At 37.1% G+C, this 25,812-nt stretch overlaps 4 protein-coding genes across 4 annotated transcripts; 1 reads left to right on the forward strand and 3 right to left on the reverse strand.

The window, feature by feature from the left end:
* The first annotated feature begins 1,348 nt into the window (after positions 1–1,348).
* On the forward strand, positions 1,349–1,876 carry LOC126681625 (uncharacterized). Its single transcript, XM_050377172.1, has one exon. The coding sequence runs from the start codon at positions 1,349–1,351 to the stop codon at positions 1,874–1,876; it is 528 nt and encodes a 175-aa protein (XP_050233129.1).
* Positions 1,877–4,448: 2,572 nt separating this feature from the next.
* Positions 4,449–5,885, reverse strand: LOC126681626 (uncharacterized). Its single transcript, XM_050377173.1, has one exon. It carries the CDS (start codon positions 5,883–5,885, stop codon positions 4,449–4,451), a length of 1,437 nt encoding a protein of 478 aa, XP_050233130.1.
* A 412-nt stretch (positions 5,886–6,297) lies between these two features.
* Positions 6,298–7,158, reverse strand: LOC126681627 (uncharacterized). The gene has a single exon (XM_050377174.1). It carries the CDS (start codon positions 7,156–7,158, stop codon positions 6,298–6,300), a length of 861 nt encoding a protein of 286 aa, XP_050233131.1.
* A 724-nt stretch (positions 7,159–7,882) lies between these two features.
* LOC126681628 (uncharacterized) lies at positions 7,883–9,943 on the reverse strand. Its single transcript, XM_050377175.1, has 2 exons — positions 8,223–9,943; positions 7,883–8,120 (listed from the first exon to the last, which is right to left on the reverse strand). Exons 1-2 carry the CDS (start codon positions 9,941–9,943, stop codon positions 7,883–7,885), a joined length of 1,959 nt encoding a protein of 652 aa, XP_050233132.1.
* Positions 9,944–25,812: the final 15,869 nt, after the last annotated feature.

A 25,812-nucleotide genomic window follows, 5' to 3' on the forward strand; every position in this document is an offset into this window, starting at 1 on the left:
GTGGATGATGAACCCAACAATAGATGCCAGTTTACTGGTTTCTACGGCAATCTGGTTGCCTCTCAACATGTCCATTTGTGGACGTTACTTAAAAGAATGAAGAATATGTTTGATGGTCACTCGATCGTTGGGTGGGACTTTAATAAAATAATGAGCAACGAGGAGAAGGTGAGTGGAGGATATAAACCAGAGTATTTGATGAAAAATTTACAGAATGCGCTAGAAAAAGAACCATCTCCTTGATGAAGGGTATTAATGGTTGAGTTCACTTTGTGGGGCAATATGAGCTCGGGCATTATTCGCAAGAGACTAGACATATTTCCCATAAACCCAGAGTGGAAAAATATGTATCCAGATCACTGGTTTAGACCCTTGCCCATTGGGGTTCTAATAACTCTCCGATAGTGTTGTGGGGTAATAGGGAAGATGAAGATGGCGAGGGAAGGCGAATAAAATAGGGAAGGAGAAGATTCATGTTCAAAGAAGCCTGTACTTTAGATAAAAAAAATTATCAGAAATAGTGAAGGAATCTTGGCAAGATGACTCAAGGAGGAGGTCAGTAGAAGATCTCCCAAAGAAATTTAGAAAGTGTGCGGGGTCCTTTAACAGGTTGTCCAAAATTTCCATAAGAGCACTAAAGAGCCAGATATATAGAAAAAAAAGGATGAGCTGATGAGTTTAATTTAGTTTACAGACACTACCATAACTATTTGGGAGATAAGAGCGGTGGAACAAAGCCTTTATAGCCTTATGCTTCAAGAAAAAATGGCATGGAGGAAACGAGCCAGAGTAGAGTGGCTGGCGTATAGGGATAGAAACACAAGGCATTTTCACCTAAAAGCCTCAAGGAGGAGAGCAAGGAATAGCATAAAGGGCCTGAGGGATGAGACAGGGGTGTGGAAAAAAGATAGGGGGTACATTTCAGGAATTATTTAAAGGTAGTTTACCTGTCTATCCACTTCCTCGAACCCCTTTAAGGCAGATATTGCAGCAGTCATTGAGCATGTTAAAACTGGTGTTATTGATGATACTAATAGGAAGCTGAGCAGGGCATTTACAACAACAGAGGTTCATAAAGCACTTAAGGAGATGCCTGCTACAAAAGCCCTTGGAAAGGATGGGTTCCTGCCCTTTTCTTCCAGAAATACTAGTCCATCGTATGAGTGGAGATTACTGAGGTATGCCTTAGAATTCTTAATGATGATGTTGATTTATCTTGCTTAAATGAAAGAGTGTTGGCCATTATCCCTAAAGTTAAAGATGTTGATTCTCTGTCTAAGTTTAGACTTATAAGCCTATGCAATGTCCTCTATAAATTGTGTCTAAAACTCTAGCGAACAAATTCAAGATGCATCTATGGGAGGTTATTGATGAAGCACATAGTGCTTTCATTGCAGGAAGAAAAACTATTGATAATGCCTTGCTTGGTTTTGGATGCTTGCATGTGACTAAGAAAGCCAATAGGAAAATTAACATCTCCATAGCCCTTAAGCTTGACATGTTCAAAGCCTATGATAGAGTGGAGTGGACATTCTTAGAAGCTATTATACAAAAGATAGGTTTTTGTTGGAAGTGGATTGATCAAATCCTTAACTACATCTCTTATGTTGCTTCTTCTTATTTGTTAAATGGTGATATTGATGGTAACATTGTCCCTTTGAGAGGACTGAGGCAAGGGGATTTTCTCTCCCCTTTCCTCTTCCTTATTTGCGCTCAGGGGGTGTCAAGCCTAATTAATGCTGCAAACAAAAAGCTTATCACAAGGCTGAAAATTGTAGAGAGCTGTAGCATTTCCGACCTCTTCTTTGCAGATGATAGTCTGTTATTTGCAAGAGAAAATCTAAGAGAGTGTAGACTGATTAGAGACTTATTGTAGCCTTATGGCAAGGCTTCAGGACAAATAATCAACATGAATAAATCAATATTATGCTTCGGAAATGGGACTACATGGAAAGATAAAGAAGAGATAAATGAAATCATGAATGTGCAAGTTATCAAATGCCATGAAAAGTATCTGGGTCTTCCATTTACAGTAGGAAGGAGGAAATGGGACAGTTTAAGCTCTATTAAAGAAAAGATATGGTAGAAGCTATAAAGCTGGAAAGGCAACTTGATTGCAGGAGGAGGAAAAGAAGTGTTGATAAAAGCAGTAGTTCAAGCAATCCTCACGTACTACACGAACTGTTTCAAAATCCTTAAATCCTTGATTAGTTAGACAAAGAATATGTGAAATAAGCTATGGTGGGGTAGTAGCGATGGGAAAAGAAATATTCACTGAGCTAATGGAAAGCGTTATGTCAACCAAAGTGTATTGGAGGGTTGGGGTTCAGAGAGATGATTTCTTTAATCAGAGTTTGCAGGCAAAGTAGAGCTAGAGGATCCTAATGCACCCAAACAACATGTTGGCCCATATTTACAAGAACATATACCACAAACACTCTTCTTTCATGGATGCCATATGCCCTAGAAATAGCTCGTGCACATGGAAGAGTCTAATGTGGGGAATGTATTTACTGGAGGTTGGCACCCGTTGGAGGATTGGAAACGGCCAAACACTCAAAATTTACAAAGACAACTGGACCCCTAAGGAAAAGACGTTCAGACCCAAAAGCTTATAGGTCTTGGATTAGATGACTATGGTAAGCTCTTTGATCAAATCCAATAGCACTTGGGACATGGATTTGATTAAACGATCTTTCTCAGAGGAAGAAGCAGACAGTATCAGTAACATTCCCCAGCCAAGAACTGAGCATCTGCAAAAAATGAGATGGCACTATGAGAAATCTGGAGTTTACAGTGTCATAAGTGGCTACAGGGTGGCCTTAGAGCTGAAGAACCAACCTGTAAGTTCAAATTCTTCGGACATTATGAAGTGGTGGAATTTTTGTGGAGGCTTGTAGTCCCTCAGAAAGTGAAATTGTTCCTCTGGAAGTGCTACCATAATTGTCTACCACTTAGAGACAACCTAACCTAGAGAAGGATGAATGTAGATAATGTGTGTTCAAGCTGTGGAGCTAAGGGGGAAATGCAAATACATGCTATGTGGTTTTGTAAACAAGTGAGGAAAGCCTAGAAAGAGTGGATCAGCAGTAACACTCTAAGGCCGCATCCCAACTAGAGCATGCACGATCTAACCTTCCATGCATACAAATCCTTTAAGAAGACTAACTTCCTGATTTTTGTGGTGCTGTTATGGATTTCTTGGCATGACAGGAACCGCTACATGTTTGATCAACCAACTAAACCAAAATCCTAGCTTGTAAAATGGCCGGTAAATTATATAGAGGATTTTCAAGAAGCAAATGTTAATCATACGAGAGTGATAAGTTGAAGAGATAGACAGAGAGGGTCTGACTTAGATGAGAGGTGGAAGCCCCCAAACAATGATGTTTTTTGTATTAATGTGGATGCAGCTTCTTACCACACAGGTGGATGGTTCATAAACATCGTTAAAGGAGAAGTCCAGGCTGGAGTGTAATGATATGATAGAAGAGCTAAAGTGGACCTAGGAGAAGTCTTAGCAATCCAAGATGGCATCATACTTCGAGTAGAAGAAAAAATGACGTCTTTTGAGATCATATGAGATTCAAAAACAGTCGTAGATGTCTTCAACAACAAATTACTATCTTGTAATGATGTGAGCTTAAAAAAATTAAGCGAGATTCTATTGGTTTTTGCTTACAAAACATAGTGCCATCTCATGTAAGCAAAAACCAATATGAATTGAGCGAGTTTTTGGCTTCGTCTTAATGTATATATCTCCTTCTTAAAAAAAAACACTCGTTCATTTTATATTGGTTTTTGTTTACATGATAATCGGCTTGTTACTCACTATGGAACTTGGTAACCTCACACGTAAGCGGAAGTTGATTTTGAGATGAGGGGACAACGTTTCCACACAATTAAAAACTGATCTGAAATGAGGTGGCAATTTTCTATTTCTAAAAAAACAATAGTTAGCGTATTAAAATGTTATAATTAAAAATGTTTGGTAACCGTTTTGTTAAAAGTGTATAATTTGGTAACCGAAAATAAATTTAATCATCTAATATGTTATAAATATTTTGTTTTTGTAATTTTTTTGAATAATTCAATTAATCAATGAATAAATTTTGACAAGGTTTCAGAGCTATTTAACCACCAATTTGTAGGATTGATTAGTTTAGTTATTGAAAGTAATCCAGTATGAGTTTTCTTTATTAAAAAAAAAGGAGTTTTCTAAATACTCCAAGCTAGTTTAGTTAAACAATTAGATTAAATTGACCATTTTATCTCTTCCATACATAAGAGGGTCCATATGCTTTACCGAGATTAAGCTTAATTATTTTAACGGAGCAAATACAATACCAGCATATCCATCAAAAAAATAAAATACCAACATACTACAAGGTAGGAAGGTAGGCTTTTATTGAGGGCAAGTAGAATAGTAGTGCAGTAAAAGGAAATAATCAGCCGGCGAGTGGCTCCTCCTTGACGACAAAGTTGAATCCAAAGTAATTGCTGCCGGTATAAACCCCGTCGTCCTTAATATAAGTAAACTGTTGGCCACTGGTAAGAGTGTCGCGTTGAGCATAAGAAAAGGGAACATCGCAGAATCCCTTGGTGGCCACCAAATCTACTTTCACTCTCGTCTTCGGAGGCACTACAACTTTAATGACAGCAGACAGTTGGTTGGTCTTGCTCTTTGTCTCCGCCCACGAGTATTTCTCTCCGTACTCAATTGAAAAGCTAGACGACACTCCAAGGGATAATGCACCTTCAAGCAGTGGAATGTTGGCTTCAAATCCCATTTCGATACTAGTTTGAACCGAGAGGCTATTCGCATAGCTGCTCGTTTTCGTGTCTTCGTACGCCAAACTCAGTTCAGAATCCTTAATTTCGGTACCAGTCATGTTGGTGGTTTCATCGGATGCCAGAACTAGAACTTGTTCCTTGTATACCCTCATGTCATCCAGACGGAAACTCACATCGTAAACTTCCCTATTCAGGATGGGCTCTTCCACCTGCAGATTCGCCTCTTTGTCTATCGTCGAGGCCCAGGTTGCAGCTGCCAGACAATCTACGGTACCGTCGTAATCGGTTCGACGGCAAAATTTGTCATTGCCCAAACATTTGAGAGCAATAATATTGTCTTTACCTGAAACTGGCGCAAGTTTCACCGGCCGAAACCATGTCTTCGGATTGGCTGAGGTTGGAAATATCCAATTTGGAGTTGCCTCCCAGAATTTTTCATTGTAATCCAGCTTAAAACAGACACTGCCGTCATAATTAGTAACAGGTTCGCTAGTAAGTTTTATAGACCCAATATCATCACACCCAAATTCCATATGATCATCGCCATCATCGCTATCATTACCGCGGTAACGTAAATACTTGCCGTTGTCTCCCTTGAATACCACATGTTTGGGCAGTATCACAAGTGACTCCCAGTCGGTGAATGAGAAGAGATCGCTCCCACGGGCGTCCTCGTCATCGTCGGAAGTTGCGATAAATAAGCAGCCGTCATAGTCATCAGTTGATCGCCACTGGTAGAGATTACAGCCGCTTTCGACGTGCCGGAAGTGAAAGGTTTTGTCATCTACAGGAAGGAGCTTGAAGAGGGTGCATGACCATTTGGATTGGTCCTCGTCGGCTGCATCAGCTGTTGCGCCCACAGTTAATGCTTCTTCGTCACGGCGTCGAAGGTATTTGTTGGTGTAGCAGCATCTTATATGGACTAAATCTCTGTGGCTCTTGGCTTTCTCTATTTTGAACTTGGATACAGGACTAATAATCTCCTGTCCGTCGCATTTAATCAGATTGCGCAACTTTCCGTCTCTAACGTAACGCAAATACTTGTCATTGTTTGATCTCAACACAACAAACCTAGGAAGGAATAGCGCCATTTTCTTATCTCTCTTCTTCAATTTACTGTATAGAGAGAATATGTTAATTGCTTTGCATATTTTCCACCCGCTTTGGCACCCCTATTTATAGGGAAATGAATGCATTTTCGCTGATTTTTTTTTAGAGTATCAATTTTTTCTTTTTTTTAATTCATAATAAAAATATTTATTTATTAAATTCAAAACATCTACCTTCTTCTGAATCAGACAATACAATTATTGGATGGATGACATATAGTTACTCTTCTTTTTTTAATACAACCACACGTTATTCTCTCATATTTTTTTTTATGAATATGAGTTTATATAAAAGCCACAAGATGTGGCTAAAGGAAACCTAAACTTGAGCTTTCGCACAACAAGCAATCAAACTTGAGGCTACGACTCAAGAAGGAGAAAATACAGAGAAACATCAATGAAAAAGAATACAATCCGGGTTTCTATAGAAATCTAAACCCGAATATGAAATGCTAGAGTCATTACATTTGACATAAAGACATGCCGATGTGAAGCATCTAAATACTACTTCTTCGATCTCCGTTGTGCTATCATTATATAACCTTTTGTTTCTACATTTCCACAATTCCCAAATAGTAACATCCCACGGTGAATGCCAAAGTTTCAACTTACCTCTTGACGGAATAAGAGTACGCCATTGTTGAAGAAAATCCTGAAGATAATACAGCAAGACCAACGATAAACCAACTTTAGAGATAATACGGTTCCAAACCGAAGTAGCAAAATCACAATGGATTAGAATGTGTTCTTGGGTTTCAACCTGGTTACAAAGAGAGCAGTGAATTGCATCTGCTGCTACAATGTTCCTACTGTGGAGCAAAGATAACGATGAAACACGTCGGTGTAAGGCAAGCGAAATGAAGAACATAATTTTTGGAGGAGAAACTGAAGACCAAGCCAATGAGAACGTACTGTTTCCTTCAGCTGAGCCTTGTCTGAACAGATTACAAAAGCTGTTTGCAGTGTAAATTCCTCTAGCTTTCGACCAGTTAATTTTATCTGGACAAGAGTTCAGAGTGATCTGATTCATGTGACCGATAATACCATCAAGCTCACTTTTCTCTGTCAATCGCAACCTTCTTCTCCATGCCCAAGACGACGCAGCAACAGCTGCAAATGACGCTGTTTTCTGCCTTGATAAGTTGAACAGACGAGGAAACAAAACTTCCATTGTACCTGCTTTACTCCATCTGTCTGACCAGAAGGAAATTGTCACGCCATTATGAACTGAGAAGCGGATGTTTTCAGTAAACATTCTTCAAGCCGAAGCATCCAGACAACAACAATTCCTGATATTTTTCCAGATATAAGAAAGCTGCCTATTATCGTTTGAAACCAGAGAATTCCAATCAATAATATTTGAGCTAGCACGCATCACTTTGGACCAAAGGGAATCCGGGTTATTAAACCTAAGTTTCCAAACCCATTTGAAAAGTAAGCTCTGATTACGTAAACGAAGTCTGAAAATGCCCAATCCTCCATCTTTATAGTCATTACAAATGGTATCCCAAGAGACTTTGCAAAGGCTTCTGTTCGATAAATCGCCTTTCCACAAAAACCGTTTCATATAACTTTCAAGTTCATTTTGGATATTAACCGGCATTCTTAGAACAGACATGTAGTACACCGGTATACTCTGCAGGACAGATTTAATTAGAATTAATCTTCCTGCGGGGGTAAGCATGGAGCCTTTCCACAATGAAAGTTTTTTCTTGAAGCGATGAGAAATATTATTCCAAACCCCAGAATTTATAGAACGATAAGATAAGGGCAGGCCAAGGTATTTTGCCGGAAATGATTCAATTTTACACCCTAGGAATTCAGCAGCTGTTTGCAACTCCCCTTGATTTAAATTAACTCCCATAACTGAACTTTTGCTGAAGTTAATTTTGAGGCCTGAAACAACTTCGAAGCAACGTAAAATTCGGGTAATGTTTTGAATGTTATCACTTGAATAAGGAAGGAACGGAAGTGTGTCGTCAGCGAATTTGTAGTTGCGAAATAGGAGCTGAATTAACGTCGAAACTGAACCCCCGTATCAGCTCAATATCCATCGCTTTCGTCAGAATACTGTTAAGACTTTCCAAGGCAATGACAAAAAGAAACGGTGAAATAGGGTCTCCTTGACGAACCCCGCGCTGCAATCTAAAAGGACTGACCGGACTTCCGTTAACCAAAACAGACGTAAAACCCGTGGCTAGACAGTTTTGAATCCAGCTAATCCAAGTAGGAGGGAAAGACATGTTTCATAAAACGCATAGAAGATATTTCCAGTCTATTGAATCAAACGCTTTGTGAAAATCGAGTTTAAGTAGTAACAGCTTATCTTTCCGTTTGTTTGCTAAATGCAGGAGATCATTAGCAATCAAGGAGCAATCAAGAATGCTCTGTCCTTTAATGAAAGCATTTTGATTGTCCGAAATAATGGAAGGAAAAATAGGAGCTAATCTACAGGACAAGACCTTTGAGAGAAGTTTATAAATACCATTGACGAGGCTGATTGGTCTGTAATCCTTAAGATTATTTGAACCTGTCACTTTCGGAATGAGGACCATGAATGAAGAATTTAAACCTTTGGGCAGACGAGAAGTATTATAAAAACTACTGAACATATTCATAATGTCATGCTTCAAATAACTCCAAGCTTTGCGGTAGAAGAAGAAATTAAACTCGTCGGGTCCCGGGGCTTTTGACATACCACAAGAGGAAAGTGCATTATAGATTTCCAGCTCGGTAAAAGGCTTTATCAACTGGGCAGCATAAGAAGAGGAGACCGACTTGAAATGGAGGTTTGAAAGATCAAAGTTCAAGTCATTATTACTTGAGAAAAGATTGCTGAAATAGTTCCTGATGTGCAGTCTTATATCGGTAGGAGTCGTGTAAACAGTAGAGTCCGATTCAATTTCAGAAATGAAATTGCTTCGGTAATGAACCGAAGCAACACTATGATAAAACTTAGTGTTTCTGTCTCCTTTCAAATACCAGTTAATGCGAGATTTTTGAGCCCATATCGAGTCCATATGTTGTTCGGCCTTCCATAATTCATTTTTCCATGAAACAAGCTGTTCGAGCTCTGAATTATTTAAAACTCTTGTATCTTGGGCAGTTTCAAGAGAATTAATAAGGTTAGACAGCTCAGTTATGTGCTTAGATTGATTCCCAAAAACGTTCAAATTCCATTCCTTAATAAGCTGTCGAAATATTTTCAGTTTGTACACTAGATTCTGATTTTTGCCTAGAGAAGAAAGAAGATTCCAAGAACTTGAAACGAATTTTTCAAAATCAGCGTTGTCCCACCAGGCGTTAATGGATCGAAACGGTTTTGGTCCCCAGTCGTAATCATTATCAGACTTAAAGAGAATCGGAGTGTGGTCGGAACGGCCTCTAGGCAGAGCTGTGAGAGAAAGAAACGGCCAATCGGTTGCTGAATTACTAGAAACAAAACATCTGTCAATGCGAGACCTCGAATACGAATTATACCAAGTGAAGGCTCGACCTTGGAGAGGAATATCCATAAGCTCAGAACTGTTTATGAAGTCTTTTAGGGCTAGCATGGACGCATTATAACCAGAATAATTTGTTCTTTCTGAAATATCAATCACTTCATTAAAATCGCCACTTAAAATAACAAGTCCCGTAAAAGCCGTTAATGGCTTCAAAGTATCCCAAAATAAGATGCGATCAGCAGCTGAGTTACTTGCATAAACGAGAATATGTCTGATAGGTTTACCAAACCATATGAAGTCCATAGAAAGCCATCTTGACCCCTGCAATATGTTAGCCGATTTGACAAGAACATAATTCCACATTAAGATCAAACCACCAAATGCTCCTGAAGATGGAACAAAGGAGTAGCCAAAATCAGAGTTTGGCCATAATTTACGAACCAAGAAATCATCAACAACTTCTCTCTTTGATTCTATTAACCCAATGAAGCCCATGTTATTAGTTGAAATTAAAGATCTAATAGCCTTTTGTTTATGAGGATTAAGCAATCTGCCTCTACAATTCCACGAGATGAATTTCAAAGGCAACGACATTTTAAGCACAAAAATCCTGACCAGAAACCCGTTCCTTATCCTGTGAAATGTTTTCTGCCAATTTCAGAATGATTTTATCCTTATCATCATTTTTGAAAAGGCCCACTGCCTTGCCAACATTCCAAGTGAGAGTAGCCTCATCTATTGGAATTAAACACTCTTCTTTTTGATTATTCAGGAATTGATACATTGAATGTTAGAATCTGAAATGTCGTTGTCAGTATCAATCAAAGATTCTGAAAGAGGAGCAATATTACCGTAATTATCCATCGATTTGAATGGCCTGCGTGTTTTATGTGTACCGATGGATAACTGCAATGGCAAAGAGAAGTCAGGATTATTATGATTAGAATTAATCTCTGGAGTGGTATTCTGAACCTGGGCAAGTGATAACTCTGAAGGTTTGATGGTATCCCTCGGTAGATTATGGATTTTCTTGCTGTCTAAGAGGGTATCTCTTCCTGCTGAAGAGATTTTTTTGCTGTCAATCAAGGTATCTCTTCCTGCTGAAGAGATTTTTTTACTGTTTAAAGAATTAGAAACATGAGAATAGGATGAAGAAGAAGAATGAGAAGAGGTAGAATCTGGAGTAGCGGGTTCCTCAAGGTCAACAGCAGCTACGTTTGCTGAAATAGAATCCAATTCCTCAAACGAATTAAGAGTGTCCGAGTCTGAGTTATAATTCTCTGAATAAACTGAAACCCTAAGGTCAGTTTCCAGGATTTGAATAGTAAATGATTCTCCTTTAAAATCGATCTTCTTAATGAGATTAATACGGTCTCCTTTAATAGAGACAAGGACAGCCCCTACATCCAGTCTTTCTTTCAATATTACATCGCGATGGACCGTAATCTACTCGCCTATAGAATTGCCCATGAACATAAAGAATTCTTCGTTCCATAATGGAAGAGGAACACCTGAAATATGCACCCATGCTAACCTGTTAAACGATTTCTGGAAATTTGCAGCTTTGCAAATGCCTTGTATACACCCCTCTTTGGCTCCGGGTCTGGTACTGATGAAAGCGTCAGCCTCTTCCAAGGAATGGAATGTAATTAACATGTCAGAACCACCGAGGATTGAGAGTTTTTCAAAATTAATCTTCAACTTAGATAAATACTCTCCCAAAGTAGTGATAGATTTAGCTGAATCCATGCAAACTGCTATAGAACGTGAAATCCAATCATCATTCAATCCGGCGTTTTGAAAAGATAATATTGGTATATTAGGTTTGGATTTTTTGCTGAGCACATCTGCATAGCTTCTGTTATCTCGGATTGCTGGATAAGGAGGACGTTGCTTCTGCTGCTGTTGGGTGATAGAACGGCTGGGTGCAGTTTGTATTGATGGAGCTGCAGTTTTAGGTGATGGCTGTGGAAACCTAGCAACAAAAGCACGTAAACTGTATTTCCCGATAGAAATCATATTAATCCTTGACAAAATCCAATCAATATCCAATTGTGAGTCGATACGTAAGAATCCAAAACATCGATTAGCCGAATTAAGTTTCCTCGCAATTGAAATTCTCCCGAATAAATTATACTTCTCGAAGGCTGTCTGGAGGTTAAGGTAGTTCCAAGACCTAGGGAAGTTTTCGAAGTAGATGACATGGTTAAGAGGGAGGCTAGGGTTGAAGTTGGAGTTTTGGTGAGGTTTAGGGTTTTGAGAGGTAGAAGACGGCATTGAGAATATTCTCTCATATTAATATATTCTTTTTCTTTTTTAGAGAAAAAATGATTCTATTAAATAAAATTTGAAGCTGTTACATATGTGAGAAATTCAGGAAAGTGACAAGTCCATTTTTGATAACTTGAAATGAAACTGGCATACTGCGCTAGAAAATGTGCCTAATTCGCAGATTTTCTCACGAATACAAAATAAATATTATCAAACTGCCTCATAAGCTACAAACAATCCTCCACTAGCATCTCTGACACCACAAGTCTCAGATTCCTAATCTCCTGAATCACATCCATCGCATCAGACTTTACAATAATTTTATCTTTGTCTTTTAAACAACTGAGAGCCTCCCGAATCTTCATGATTTTAGCTAGTCGGGGGAAATAACAACCAAACATGTTACAGTGCCTTGCTAACACAATATTCCCCAACCAATCACGAACCACAATACCAATATCAATTCGCTGCCTACCCGAGAACACCGCCGCATCGGTATTTACATTGAGCCATCTTTCAGGAGGGGCTTGCCACCGAATCAGACCATCTGCTTTGTTCATCATTGCATCTCGTAACTGAACATGACCTGAGTTCGTTGCAACCCAAGAGGAAAGTTGAGGCAAGCTAAGTTGATAATGGTTGCTGTGTCTTCGACTTTGCTCTACCAAACTGCAACATTTCGGCATAACCAAAAATTCTAGTAGATAAACACAGATATGGATTTCTGATCATCATCAAGACGTCGAAGCAACCTACTGCACCAAGACTTGACATCAGCAAAACGATCACCATTCAACTCCATACCTGCGAGTCTCCAGCAATCAACAGCCTTAGCACAAAAAGAAAACAGATGCATGGCAGATTCCTTCCCCGACCTGCAAACTGGGAAAAATTCATCAATAAAAATATGTCTACTCGCCAAAGCATCAATAGTACGGAGAAACCCCGAGCATAACCGCCATAAAAAATTCCGAATAAGGAGAGGCGCTTTAACTTGCTAAATATCAGCCCAAATTCCATCTACGCTACCCTCCAAATCACAACACGTCGATCTATAAAAGCTTTTAACAAAGAATTTACCTTTAGGATCAAGCTTGCACCATCATCTATCATTGACATTCCCTTTTAACGAAGAAAATTAATATATTCTCTTCATCCGGTTTAAGAAGAGATAGATGAATTTTTTATTAAAATTAATAAAATAAGATAATATTTTAGGCTAATAATCACCCACGGACCCTGACTTTAGGGGTACCTTACGCTAAACCCCCTGATCTAAAAAAACTGCCGTAAACTCCCTAAACTTTACCCAATAATTAGCTAAACCCCTTTTTGCATAAATTGACCAAAATACCCTTCAAATCTGTAAATAAATACAAATAAACCAGACAACTTCAATCTAACCACACTTAAAACCGATCCAATCAAATCAAACCAAACAATCTAATCAAACCTAAATTTATTTAAAAATTAAATAAATAATTATTTTTAATTTAAATAAAAAAAAAAAAATTTAATCCGGTGAGCAGACCCACCGGCCGGTGGGTCTGCTGCAGATAGCAGACCTACCGTGGTGGGTCTGCTCTCCGGTGAGCAGACCCACCACGGTGGGTTTAAAATTAATTTAAAAAAAATTATTTTTTTATTTAAATTAAAAATAATTGTTTATTTATTTTTTAAAATTAAATGAGTTTTTATTTGAATAATTTTTTTTGCGGCAATGGACGGTGGTTGCCGGAAAAAACCGGCGGTGGCGGGTGGAAGTTTTCGGTTGGATGGTTTGATTTAGTTGAGTTGATTGGTGATTTAAGTATGATTTGGATGGTTTATGTCTGATTTGATTAGATAATGACTTTAGATTTGGTTAGATTAGGTTGGTTTGGTTTTTGTTATTGACCTTAGGGGTATTTTAGGTATTTTTGAGAAAATAAAGGGCTTGGGGCGGTTTTTTGGGGCGGTTTTAGGGTAAAAGGGGTTTAGCTAATTATTGGGTAAAGTTTAGGGGGTTTACGGCATGTTTTTTTTAGATTAGGGGATTTAGCGTAAGGTACCCTTAAAGTTAGGGTCCGTGGGTGATTATTAGCCAATATTTTAATCTCTTACTTACGCTCATTAATTATTACTTTTATTAAAAAAATAAAAAATAACAATTACTATTTTTATCCACTTGCAATTTGATATTTATTGAAGAATTTGGTTAGTGTGTTATGCACAAAAAATCACTACACTAATCTAAATTTAACAAGGCAGAAGGTATAAAAAAGCCCTCGAGTTTTTCTCAAAAGTACAGATCAACTCTTTTACTTTATCTGGGCAGAATTAAGCCCCCGTATTTTTAAAATTGAACAATTAAACCCTTATTATTTGAAAATCGAACAAATAAACCCTTTTAGTTTACTTTTGGGACACTTACCCCCTCAAATTTTTGGTAAATATTTTAAATATTAAAATTATTTTTGAACGTTTTCCTATATGATTATGAGAGACATGTGAGCCATTAACGAGTGTTTCTAATGATGTTGAATGAAAGGGGGTTATTTGTTCTATTTAAAAATAAAGAGGGTTTAATTATACCCCAAAAAGGTAAAAGGGCTGATTTATACATTTGTGAAAACTTCGAGAGTTTTTTGTACCTTTTGCCATTTAACAATCTCTATTTAATAAGCAAATTTTTTTTTTTAAAAAATGCACATTATTCTATCAAATTGTGTATTTTGTGAAGGCAATTTCAAATTATTGCATTATAAATTGAATTTTCATTTAATGTATTTGAAGATTGTTAAAAGGGTAAACATAGCAATTTAATATTTCTTCCTTTTTTTTTTACTTATCTATTTAGTCAAATGTAGTTGTCTGTAATTATTTATCCTTTTAGGATTCAAATGTCACTGTAACTATAATCTTCCAAATTTACCGCTTTCTAATTAAGTCACTGTATCAATTAATTTATAATGCATTTATTAATTAATAGGGTTATATTGTTATTTACTCTTATAATTTAAGACAAACCACACACTATCTTAATATGTACAATTTTGGCTAAATGGACAATTGAAAAACAGATAGAGTATAAATTAGCACGAAAATGTTTAATCACGCAAACAAAAGGTTCAAGATGGTACTTGATGGAACACTAGGAAAACTCAAAGTCCCACATCGCTAAGAATTACAAGGCCACGCAAACAAAAGGTTCAAGATGGTACTTGATGGAACACTAGGAAAACTCAAAGTCCCACATCGCTAAGAATTACAAGGCCACGCAAAAAAGCGTATAAAAGGTAACGGTCTCACCACTTTAGCATCTACATTCATCAGATAATATATCTTATAATCAAACTGTACTAACTTAAGCATCGGAGTGGACCCGGGGCTAGACGTCCAAGGCCCATTTGTGTTGCAACCTTTACCCTTGTTTAGTACAAGAATCTAGCAGCGTCACGCGTAGACGTACCGTACATCCATCAGACGTCACTTCATCTTCAGATCCATCATTTAGCACCATCTGTGAGAACTTAGTGTCACGACCCAATTTATTGAGCCGAGACCGACGTTAGGGAATGGGAGTGGTAGCTCCGAAACCCGTAGCAAGCCTAAAACCACAAATAATTTTTCGCATTTAAAAGTATAATATTATATATAAAATATTTTCAGAAAAACTCATTTGGATAATGCATTTATAAATATTAAAATATCATATTAGAGTTTACAATATAAAATACTATTTGAAGTTAAAATGTCTATCTAATACTGACACCTACTGACTATTGCAGCTTTAAAAACTCATACTTGTGCAAGTTCAATGACTTCTGGCACAGTGGAGATGGTTTGTCTGATCCGACTCTGTCTACCTGCAAACATCAGAGTGAGGGGTCAGTATTTGGGAAAATACTGAGTGAGTTTGCAAGTTACTTACAGTATTATCAAAATACAGCGTCACACGCTTAATACGTATATAAATTTATAATACAAGCAAACGTTATTAATTTCAAAGTGTGAGTCCAACTCACTAGATACGGGGACTTCCAGACTACACCGTAGCCGAGTGCTCTCTCGTATCGAAACTTAAAGTGTGAGTCCAACTCACTGGTAGGTCCAACCTACTAGTGGGCCCAGCCCACTAGATACGGGGCTCAGGTTACACCGTAACCGAGTTCACTCTCGTATCGTATTCATATCATATCATGCATAATATATCTTAATTCTTAATCACAAAGTCAGGTACTCTAGACTGACTCACTAATGATCATGCAGCCTATTGACACCCAATAGGTAGTTGGTCTATTTGGACCGCACATTAGACACTCATCTTCAACACAACGAATGCGACAGCATTCATATAATCAACTCACCAAAAATAACATCTTATATGAGAAAATCATATAGATACGAGGAATTTAATAATAATATTCATAATATAAGAAAATGACTTTTATAAATAATATGCGAAAGTAAATTTGCCACTCACAGTGACCGCTTTCCGAATAATAATAATATAAAGATCCCATGAACTTCATGCGTCGTTTGATCACACAGCCATTCCAGCTCATCGGCCTGGTAGCTCGTCGATACGTTAGTTACTTAGACGAGTTACCTGTACGTTTAATCCATAAACGTAGGCTTAGTACTAAAATCCTAAGTTATAAACTTAGGTGAGTACAATCGTATTCCAATACGGCTCTTAACTTTGATAACTTCTTATTCGTTTTCCTTTTTATCGATATGCAATTATAAGTTCTTTATAAATTAAAACCTTAATCGAACGCGTTACGTTCGATATCCAAATTTTGTATTCTCGGAGTCCGTGATTCACTTTTAATGTGCGACACTCTTAAAGTCGGAAAACGGGGTCATAGCGGGGCGAAAATAACCTTTAGGTGCTTTGAATAAGCTATGCGCCCGCATTGCCTCACTGCGCGCCCGCGTAAGATAGTTGCGCGCCCGCGTAAGATTCTTGCGCGCCCGGGTAAGATAGTTACGCGCCCGCGTAACATTGTTACGCGCCCGCGTAGTTCCTGGATTCGCTCTTGAGCCATTCTGGCGTACTTAAACTCAATTTCGTCATGCTCCTATCTTATCTTAACACAAATTTAACTCGAAATTCATCAAAAACGATAATAGGAACGTGATTACAATTCGTTTAATTTGTTAAAACGAAATAACCTTTATTCACTAATTCTCGCAACAAAAACGTCGATCTTACCTCGATTTGAAGCTTAACGATGATAGAGAATCGAATTCTTAACAAATCGATATAAAGAACACGCGATTTGGGCGAGAAACGGCGAAACGGCGACGGATCGAAATCGATCGTCACATTTCCCTCTTTTCTTTTGTAATCTTCTTCTTCGTTCATCTGATTCCTTCTTTCCTTTATATATAGATTGGCTAATTATCCACTTTAGTCCTTCATTTCTTTAACTTAAACCATTTCTCTTTTAAACTTTCTAATTTAACCAAATGATTAAATTATCCTTTTAACTCAATTACTAACGTATTATTTTTATTCAAATAAATAATACTAACACAAGATTATTACTTTTCGTCACTAATCTTCCAATTGCTATTCTTGAGGCTTAATTGGTTAAACAACTCGTGCTTCACTACTTACGTAGTCTCTTTTGTATGGCTGTTGCTGTCATCCAATTGTTATTCATTGTAGTGCTAGGAACTTATCCCTTTATCCGCTATCCTCTTTTGTATTACTGTTACTTCTCTTATCGTCGCTTATCTTGGTTATTCATGAGGTGAATCCTCATAACATATCCTAATAAGGTCTTTGTTTTTCTCGTAGGGCTCACTTAGCCTTCTTCTTGCGTTTTCATATTTCGTATATCTCCATATTCGTTTGTATATCCATTGGTCTATTTCTTTTTCTTAAACGTGGCGCACCATTCTTAAAACTTCTTGTCCCTTATTACTCCACGTCGATCTGTTTCATCAATCTGGTTTTTAACCAGATAAGATTTTCATATTGGTCGCTGACTCCTTATTTTAATAAGACAACGTGTGACCAATGCTCATACAAGCTTTTTTTTACTTATAATTCTTAAATAGGATCTTAATCCTCTTCCAATTATATACTTATATTAGGATGTTCTGATGACGTCGTTACTTGCTTCAAGCTTAGTCTTTTCATTCATCATTCTCTTTCTTTTCCTCTGGCATCTTCTTGGCATTACTCGTCTTTTGACTTTCAAGAATGCTTTTAGCATTTATCGTCATAATCCAACTCTTTCTTATCTATTTCTTCCTTCCAATTTTCAATCTTAGGTGACTCTTAGCTTTCAAATCTCCCTTTACTATCATATAGCGTTAAGCTTACTTCTCATTACCATCCATATTCTTGTTACTTCACTTGTCATTTCTACTTTTGTCCATATCGCAGACGTACTTCTTCATAATTTTTCTTTGACTTCTTGTCCTTAGTTAACCAATAGGATTAATAGTCTAAATGCTATGATCCTATAGTATTCTTCTTGCATTCCTTATTCACGTTCTTATCGTTTTCTTAATTATCTTCTATTGCATTCTTTGCTTTCCCCCCAGCGCCTTTTGTACATCGTGTATTACTTGCTTTTAATATCCACAACATCGATCATTAATTGGGAGTTGTGGCCTTCTTCATTTGAATTTCCCGATGTAGTGCGTTCTTAATCGTATATGTATTGCTGGTATTTCTTGTTTCAGCACTCTGAACGTCGATCACCGATTAAATTATGGGTCGCAATCCATTTCATCCAAATTCTCGATGTGGTATGTTCTCGATTACTCACATACTGTCCTACTGTACCTTTACCGACATCTTAACTGTCAGTGGATCCGATCCTATGTCTCTGTCATCTTTATCCATTTCCATTTCTATGTGTTTAAGACTACATAGAATTTGATCCATTTGATCCTCTTGTTATCTTCTACATGACTTTTTCTTTTCTGTTTCTCAATAATTCTTATTAAGTCCCTTGCGACATACGCAAGTTGTTCGTACCTTTTCAACTCTTATTACTTTAATTGACTTCTTAGCGTTCTAAATCTCTTTTTGAATCCTTATACCTTATCATACATGTCATATACCTTTGGCATTCCCTTGACCATATGCAGAAAATCAGTAGAATACAGTCGCACTGGTAGCATTCCCCGAAAAAGGAGCGCATTTGCCTCATAACCTGATTCAAAGTCATTTGTGATTGACCATTAGCTATCTCTGCATCATCCTTCATATTGCGATATTTCCGTACACTGGACCAGAAATGCTTACTCCAGTACTCCTCGACATCAGACTCGTCTGATAACTTTTCTTCTTCGAGGTCCTCTTCCTGAGGATCTCCTCCTGGGAATTTATCAAACCAGTTTGATTGTGTCTAACACATCTTAATCCTTCAAGGATCATAATCAATCTTCTATATTGATCACATTACTCTTTATTTGATCTAACTTGAAGTCTAAGGTTTAACACTTCACAAGCATCCATTACATTTGTATCTTTCACAGCCTACCATTTTACTTTATAATCAATACCTTGAGGTGGAAGTTTCAACTCTTAATCCACCGATTACAGTTCTTGTTGTTTATTTCTTGATCTTTCTTATTGTATAATCCAACTAATCATTTTCATTATATCTTCTGATCTAAGTACCTTATTCTTTCCAGATAATTCTTAACCGGAACTAATGATAGAAAGAATTTCCCAAGTCGGGTCATAAACCCAGTTAGTATTACTTGATCTATCACAGCTCTATGTACTTGTGGAATCTAACCATGAATTGAACCTTTTATTGACATCTTGATTGACAATATTGTTTGTCTTTCATCCGCTCGATATGTACGAACATTTTTACTTTACTTTTCTTAGAGGATCTAGCATACCGCTTGATCCGTCAAACTCATTTAGTCTTATCTTATGTATACATATATCAAACCTATATAGGTGTTCTTTTCCTCACGTTAATATTGTCTTTGTATTCATTGTCATATTGTTGATACACAATTCCTTATATATGTTGCTTTTACAGCTAACTGATTCTGAACGAAGTTGGGTTACAGCGGCACTCCCGATGCTTGTCTATTCCCATTTTATCTTACTAGGTTCCCATTGACCTTCATCTTATTTCTGATCTTTACTGGCCAATTCGACTAAATCACATTCACTTTTGTTACCTCGACCTTCTTCTCGCGCCTCATACACTTGCTGTGCAACAGCACACGTTCGCGCAGTTCTTTATTCATAGTATGGCGAATATATAAAGGAATCCTGATGAATTCCTTAAAATATAACACCTACTAGTTATCGCAACTAACCGCTGTCCACGTAAGTTGGACTTTAGGAACATCTACTTCCCTTAGGCTTTCTAGGATAATGTCTCTTATTGCAAGTCTTTTGAGTGTTCTAACTCATTGTAGACTTAGCAAATTATGAAAACATATACTCGCATTGTATAAGTTACACACATATTACTATTGTAGCTATAAGCATCTATGTTGGTCGGATTCAAGAAAATCAGTGTCCCCTAGATTTTCTTGATTACACATCGTAATTTAAGTCTTGTGAGCATTCCGCTCACATGGACTTAATCAAACATCAAGAGTATCAAAACATAACATACATATTCTATACATTATTAATCAGATATGAATTATTATCCGAACACATTTACTATTCTAATCGTGTACTAGTCTGTTTAATGAAAACTCAATTTATATCCTAAAAGCACAACTTCTATATTCTCGCAATTATACGTGTTTGACCTTCTCGTGGCCTTGATCGCTACTTGCCCGCGAGCACTTCACTTCCGTCACAGAGTTCTGGTCCAAGTATACTTACATAAAAACAAAACTTCTTGAAAACTCTTTCAAATAAAACGACTCATTTGAAAATTCCATTTAAATCTTAGAAAAATTGTGCACTAGGGTGATGACGTCTCTCATCCCCCAAAGAGTTGCCACATCTCACCTCTTTGTCTGAACATAATGCATATGATGCATGTCCTATTGATGCATGTATTGATGTATGTAGTGATGCATTTTCTATCGATGTCGTGGCAATTATCAATGGCTATTACGGGTCTAGGCACAATTATGCTTTTAGAATCGTTAAACAAATAACTTTAACAAGTTATAAACTTTACATTTTGTAAGTTTTCTAGACCTTAAAACTCTGTCTCCGGCAAGATTCTCCCACTTCTATAACTTTGCATTTCTTCTTCACACTCTTTTTAAAATTTCAATCGATCGAATCCTATAACATTTCTCACGTTATCTGATGCTAAGCACATATATATATCACGTCAAATCACAATCATGTCAATTATATTCTATTCATAGGAGGCAATACCTCTCCTAGAAACTTCATTTCAAAAAATATATCATGTATGCCTGTCTCATCGAAACAACATATACGTATATATCTCGTATATACGTATCACAAGAAACAAATAAATATTTCACAAATCATTTTATCGTGCTTATCACAAAGCACATCATACTAACGATTTGGATCAGACAAATCTCAACTTAACCGATAAACGCATCTTAGCAGAGGTAACTGGACCAACTGCTCTGATACCACAATTGTCACGACCCAATTTATTGAGCCGAGACCGGCGCTAGGGAATGGGAGTGGTAGCTCCGAAACCCGTAGCAAGCCTAAAACCACTAATAATTTTTCGCATTTAAAAGTATAATATTATATATATAAAACATTTTCAGAAAAACTCATTTGGATAATGCATTTATAAATATTAAAATATCATGTTAGAGTTTACAATATAAAATACTATTTAAAGTTAAAATGCCTATCTAATACTGACACCTACTGACTACTGCAGCTTTAGGAACTCATACTTGTGCAGGTCCAATGACTTCTGGCACAGTGGAGATGGTTTGTCTGATCCGACTCTGTCTACCTGCAAACATCAAAGTGAGGGGTCAGTATTTGGGAAAATACTGAGTGAGTTTGCAAGTTACTTACAGTATTATCAAAATATAGCGTCACACGCTTAATACGCATATAAATTTATAATACAAGTAAACGTTATTAATTTCAAAGTGTGAGTCCAACTCACTAGATACGGGGACTTCCAGACTACACCATAGCCGAGTGCTCTCTCGTATCGAAACTTAAAGTGTGAGTTCAACTCACTGGTGGGTCCAACCCACTGGTGGGCCCAGCCCACTAGATACGGGGCTCAGGTTACACCGTAACCGAGTTCACTCTCGTATCGTATTCGTATCATATCATGCATAATATATCTTAATTCTTAATCACAAAGTCAGGTACTCTAGACTAACACACTACTGATCATGCAGCATATTGACAGCCAATAGGTAGTTGGTCTCTTCGGACCGCACATTAGACACTCATCTTCAACACAACAAATACGACAGCATTCATATAATCAACTCACCAAAATTAACATCTTATATGAGCAAATCATATTGATACGAGGAATTTAATAATCATATTCATAATACAAGAAAATGACTTTTATAAATAATACGCGAAAGTAAATTTGCCACTCACAGTAACCGCTTTCTGAATAATAATAATATAAAGATCCCATGAACTTCATGCGTCGTTTGATCACACAGCTATTCCAGCTCATCGACCTGGTAGCTCGTCGATACGTCAGTTACTTAGTCGAGTTACCTGTACGTTTAATCCATAAACGTAGGCTTAGTACTAAAATTCTAAGTTATAAACTTAGGTGAGTACAATCGTATTCCAATACGGCTCTTAACTTTGATAACTTCTTATTCGTTTTCCTTTTTATCGATATCCAATTATAAGTTCTTTTGTAGATTAAAACCTTAATTGAACGCGTTACGTTTGATATCCAAATTTTGTATTCTTGGAGTCCGTGATTCACTTTTAATGTCCGACACTCTTAAAGTCGGAAAACGGGGTCATAGCGGGGCGGAAATAACCTTTAGGTGCTTCGAATAAGCTGTGCGCCCGCATTGCCTCGTTGCGCGCCCGCATAAGATAGTTGCGCGCCCGCGTAAGATTCTTGCGCGCCCGGGTAAGATAGTTACGCGCCTGCATACCATTGTTACGCGCCTGCGTAGTTCCTGGACTCGCTCTTGAGCCATTCCGACGTACTTAAACTCGATTTCGTCATGCTCCTATCTTATCTTAACACAAATTCAACTCCAAATTCATCAAAAACGATAATAGGAACGCGATTACAATTCGTTTAATTCGTTAAAAACGAAATAACCTTTATTCACTAATTCTCGCAACAAAAACGCCGAGCTTACCCTTATTTGAAGTTTAACGATGATAGAGAATCGAATTCTGAACAAATCGATATAAAGAACACGCGATTTGGGCGAGAAACGGCGAAACGGCGACGGATCGAAATCGATCGTCACATTTCCCTCTTTTCTTCTGTAATCTTCTTCTTCGTTCATATGATTCCTTCTTTCCTTTATATATAGATTGGCAAATTATCCACTTTAGTCCTTCATTTCTTTAACTTAAAACATTTCTCTTTTAAACTTTCTAATTTAACCAAATGGTTAAATTATCCTTTTAACTCAATTACTAACATATTATTTTATTCAAATAAATAATACTAACACAAGATTATTACTTTTCGTCAATAATCTTCCAATTGCTATTCTCGAGGCTTACTTGGCTAATTTACAATTTGGTCCTTGAACTTTTCAAAAATTACAATTTAGCCCAAAACGCATCCGCCTCCAAATTTTAAAAGGTCTCCGATTGTCCCGAAACCTTTACCACATATAATGTAAAACATTTCGCGGACCTTGGCGAAATAATTTCCCTTTTCGGGACTTACTGGTTAAATTACCACTTTAGTCCTTGAAATCTAGTTCGGGACTTCTCTTGACATTTTTCCTTTTAATTCAAATTCCAACTTTAGAATTGGAATATGATATTAAATTCCTTTAATTTCTTGGAAATTATTTCCAATATCGCCACCCTGGCGAATCAGAACTGGACACATGGTCCCATTAAATACTTTAATATTTTGGGGTATTACACTTAGTTTCCAATATAAATTTAATGATCGGATCCTAAAGATAGCAAACCAAGTAGAACCCACAAAACCCAGTAATCAAAGAGAAAGGCCCGCTCAATCCAAACCTACAACAAACAACTGGTGATACTCCCTATACTCCGGTTCCTCCACACCCGGTAGGACGTACGTCTCTGATTCAATTCCAGGGATTTGGAAGGCCTGAGACTAGCCAGGGAGGGAGTTTCGATCGTACCCTACAAGAGGTGATTAACCAAACCATAAACAGAGCTATGAAGCGGTTCCGAACGGACATAGCAACGGTAATAAAGGAAGCCACCAGCGTGCTTAGAACACTAACATCTGGAAGAAGGATGAGCGAAGACCAAAAGGACAGGCGTGGATAGGGAGGAACCTCTAAGGACGGAACGACACGACCGGCGGATCAAGACCAAGAAGGACCAAGAAATGAAGAAGAAATGGAGGACCATCGGGATAAGGACAAAGAAGGAGAAGAAGCCACCCTGAAGACAACAAGAAGAAGACAATCGGAGATAGCAATGGAAGGAATGGACCTATTAGAAGTACAAAGGCTGATAGCGTAAGCAATGAAATCAACAACAGAAGATAAAGCGAGGGAACACATCAACACTAGAAGCCTGACACGAGGAAAGTCACCATTAGCTGCCAAAATCCTGCTGAGAAGTTACCAGAAAGGTTTAAAATACCAAACTTGGACAACTTTGATGGAACGGGTGCCCTGAAAATCACGTAACGAAGTTCTACTAAAAGATGGCCCTCATGGATGTAACAGGTGCGACACTTTGCAACACATTTCGAACGACTCTTAGTGACACAATGCAAGGATAGTTCAACAACCTAGGAGCGAGGACCATCCAAACTTTGACGGGATTGGTGTCATAACCGTAACCTAATCTCGTTTAGAATTCATTAATTAATTTTATTTAGAATTCATTATGCATTGCATATCATGTATAATTATTATAAAAGAAAAATTGAATTAAGGATATAGGCATTTTAGATGTCAAAATTTAAATTGAAAACAAAAGTTACGATTAGTTAAATTGAGTTGATGTAATTGAACGAAATAAAAGACTCGAGGATTAAAAGATATGGTAAGTATATCATTAAGGGCCTAAAAGAACTTTATATTTGGAGTATATCTAGATAGTCTAAATATCAATAATGCCCTTATGTTTTGATTATGTGTCCAAGTTAGGTTAATAACCTATTCTTATTTTAGTAATTTGTTAATTAGTATATGTATACAAAATATGGAAGATATTCAAACAAAATTCTATTCATTCAGATCTAAACTAAACCCTAAAACATCAAATTCTCTGAGTTCTTGAAGTCTAAGAAGGAAATCAAGCTCAATTGGTAAGTTATTCATCTATTTAACTTGTTTATCTAGGGTTTACACAAGAAATAGCATGTTCTGTTTTTGAATCCAGAAATTCCAGCTTATTGCGAGGGATGTATGTTGAGTTTTATAACTCCAAATTGATTAATTCATGATTCTAATGAAACTTTAGAGAGTCTCCTAAAACATCTATTCGATTTTGATATGATTCTGTCGTTTTGATACCTTAATTGTCCATGACATTTTATTGCTTCAACTGTGAAGACAGTCTGAGCACACCTCACTAAAACTGGTATAACTCATTGCTTAGATATTGAAATTATGAAATTCTTTTTGCTTTGGATTCTAGACACAAAGGCATAAAGGTTCACCTAAGGGTTTGTTAAAATTATGTCTATATTATTCACAGGACATGTTTGAATAGAGGCTTAATGTTCTGCCTACTAAGGCAGATTTGTTACCAAGTTCATAATCATGCATACATCATATAGAAATACATTTGTAGGATCTGAATTTAGGTCAAATCAGTATTAGATATCTATATAAGTATGTTTATGTCATTGTGATGGTGTTTTGTGATTTACATTACTCATTTAGGTGCTCGTTTTGGCAACGACGGTGCAACTAGGAAGTAAGGCAGCTTTTGACGATATTTTGGACTAGTTTTGGGTTGTTGTGTGGTGAGTATATATACTAGCCCTTGCTACTAATAAACTTGATATTTTGATATTCAAAGTGTTAAGGTTTATTGTGTTTTTAAATGGTTGTATATGGTTGTTTTGATAATTCACGAAAGGCGTTCGATAAAAGGTTTCTTTGAATATTTTAAA

The sequence above is a fragment of the Mercurialis annua genome, linkage group LG5, assembly GCF_937616625.2.
Source record: "Mercurialis annua linkage group LG5, ddMerAnnu1.2, whole genome shotgun sequence".
Taxonomy (NCBI): Eukaryota; Viridiplantae; Streptophyta; class Magnoliopsida; order Malpighiales; family Euphorbiaceae; genus Mercurialis; species Mercurialis annua.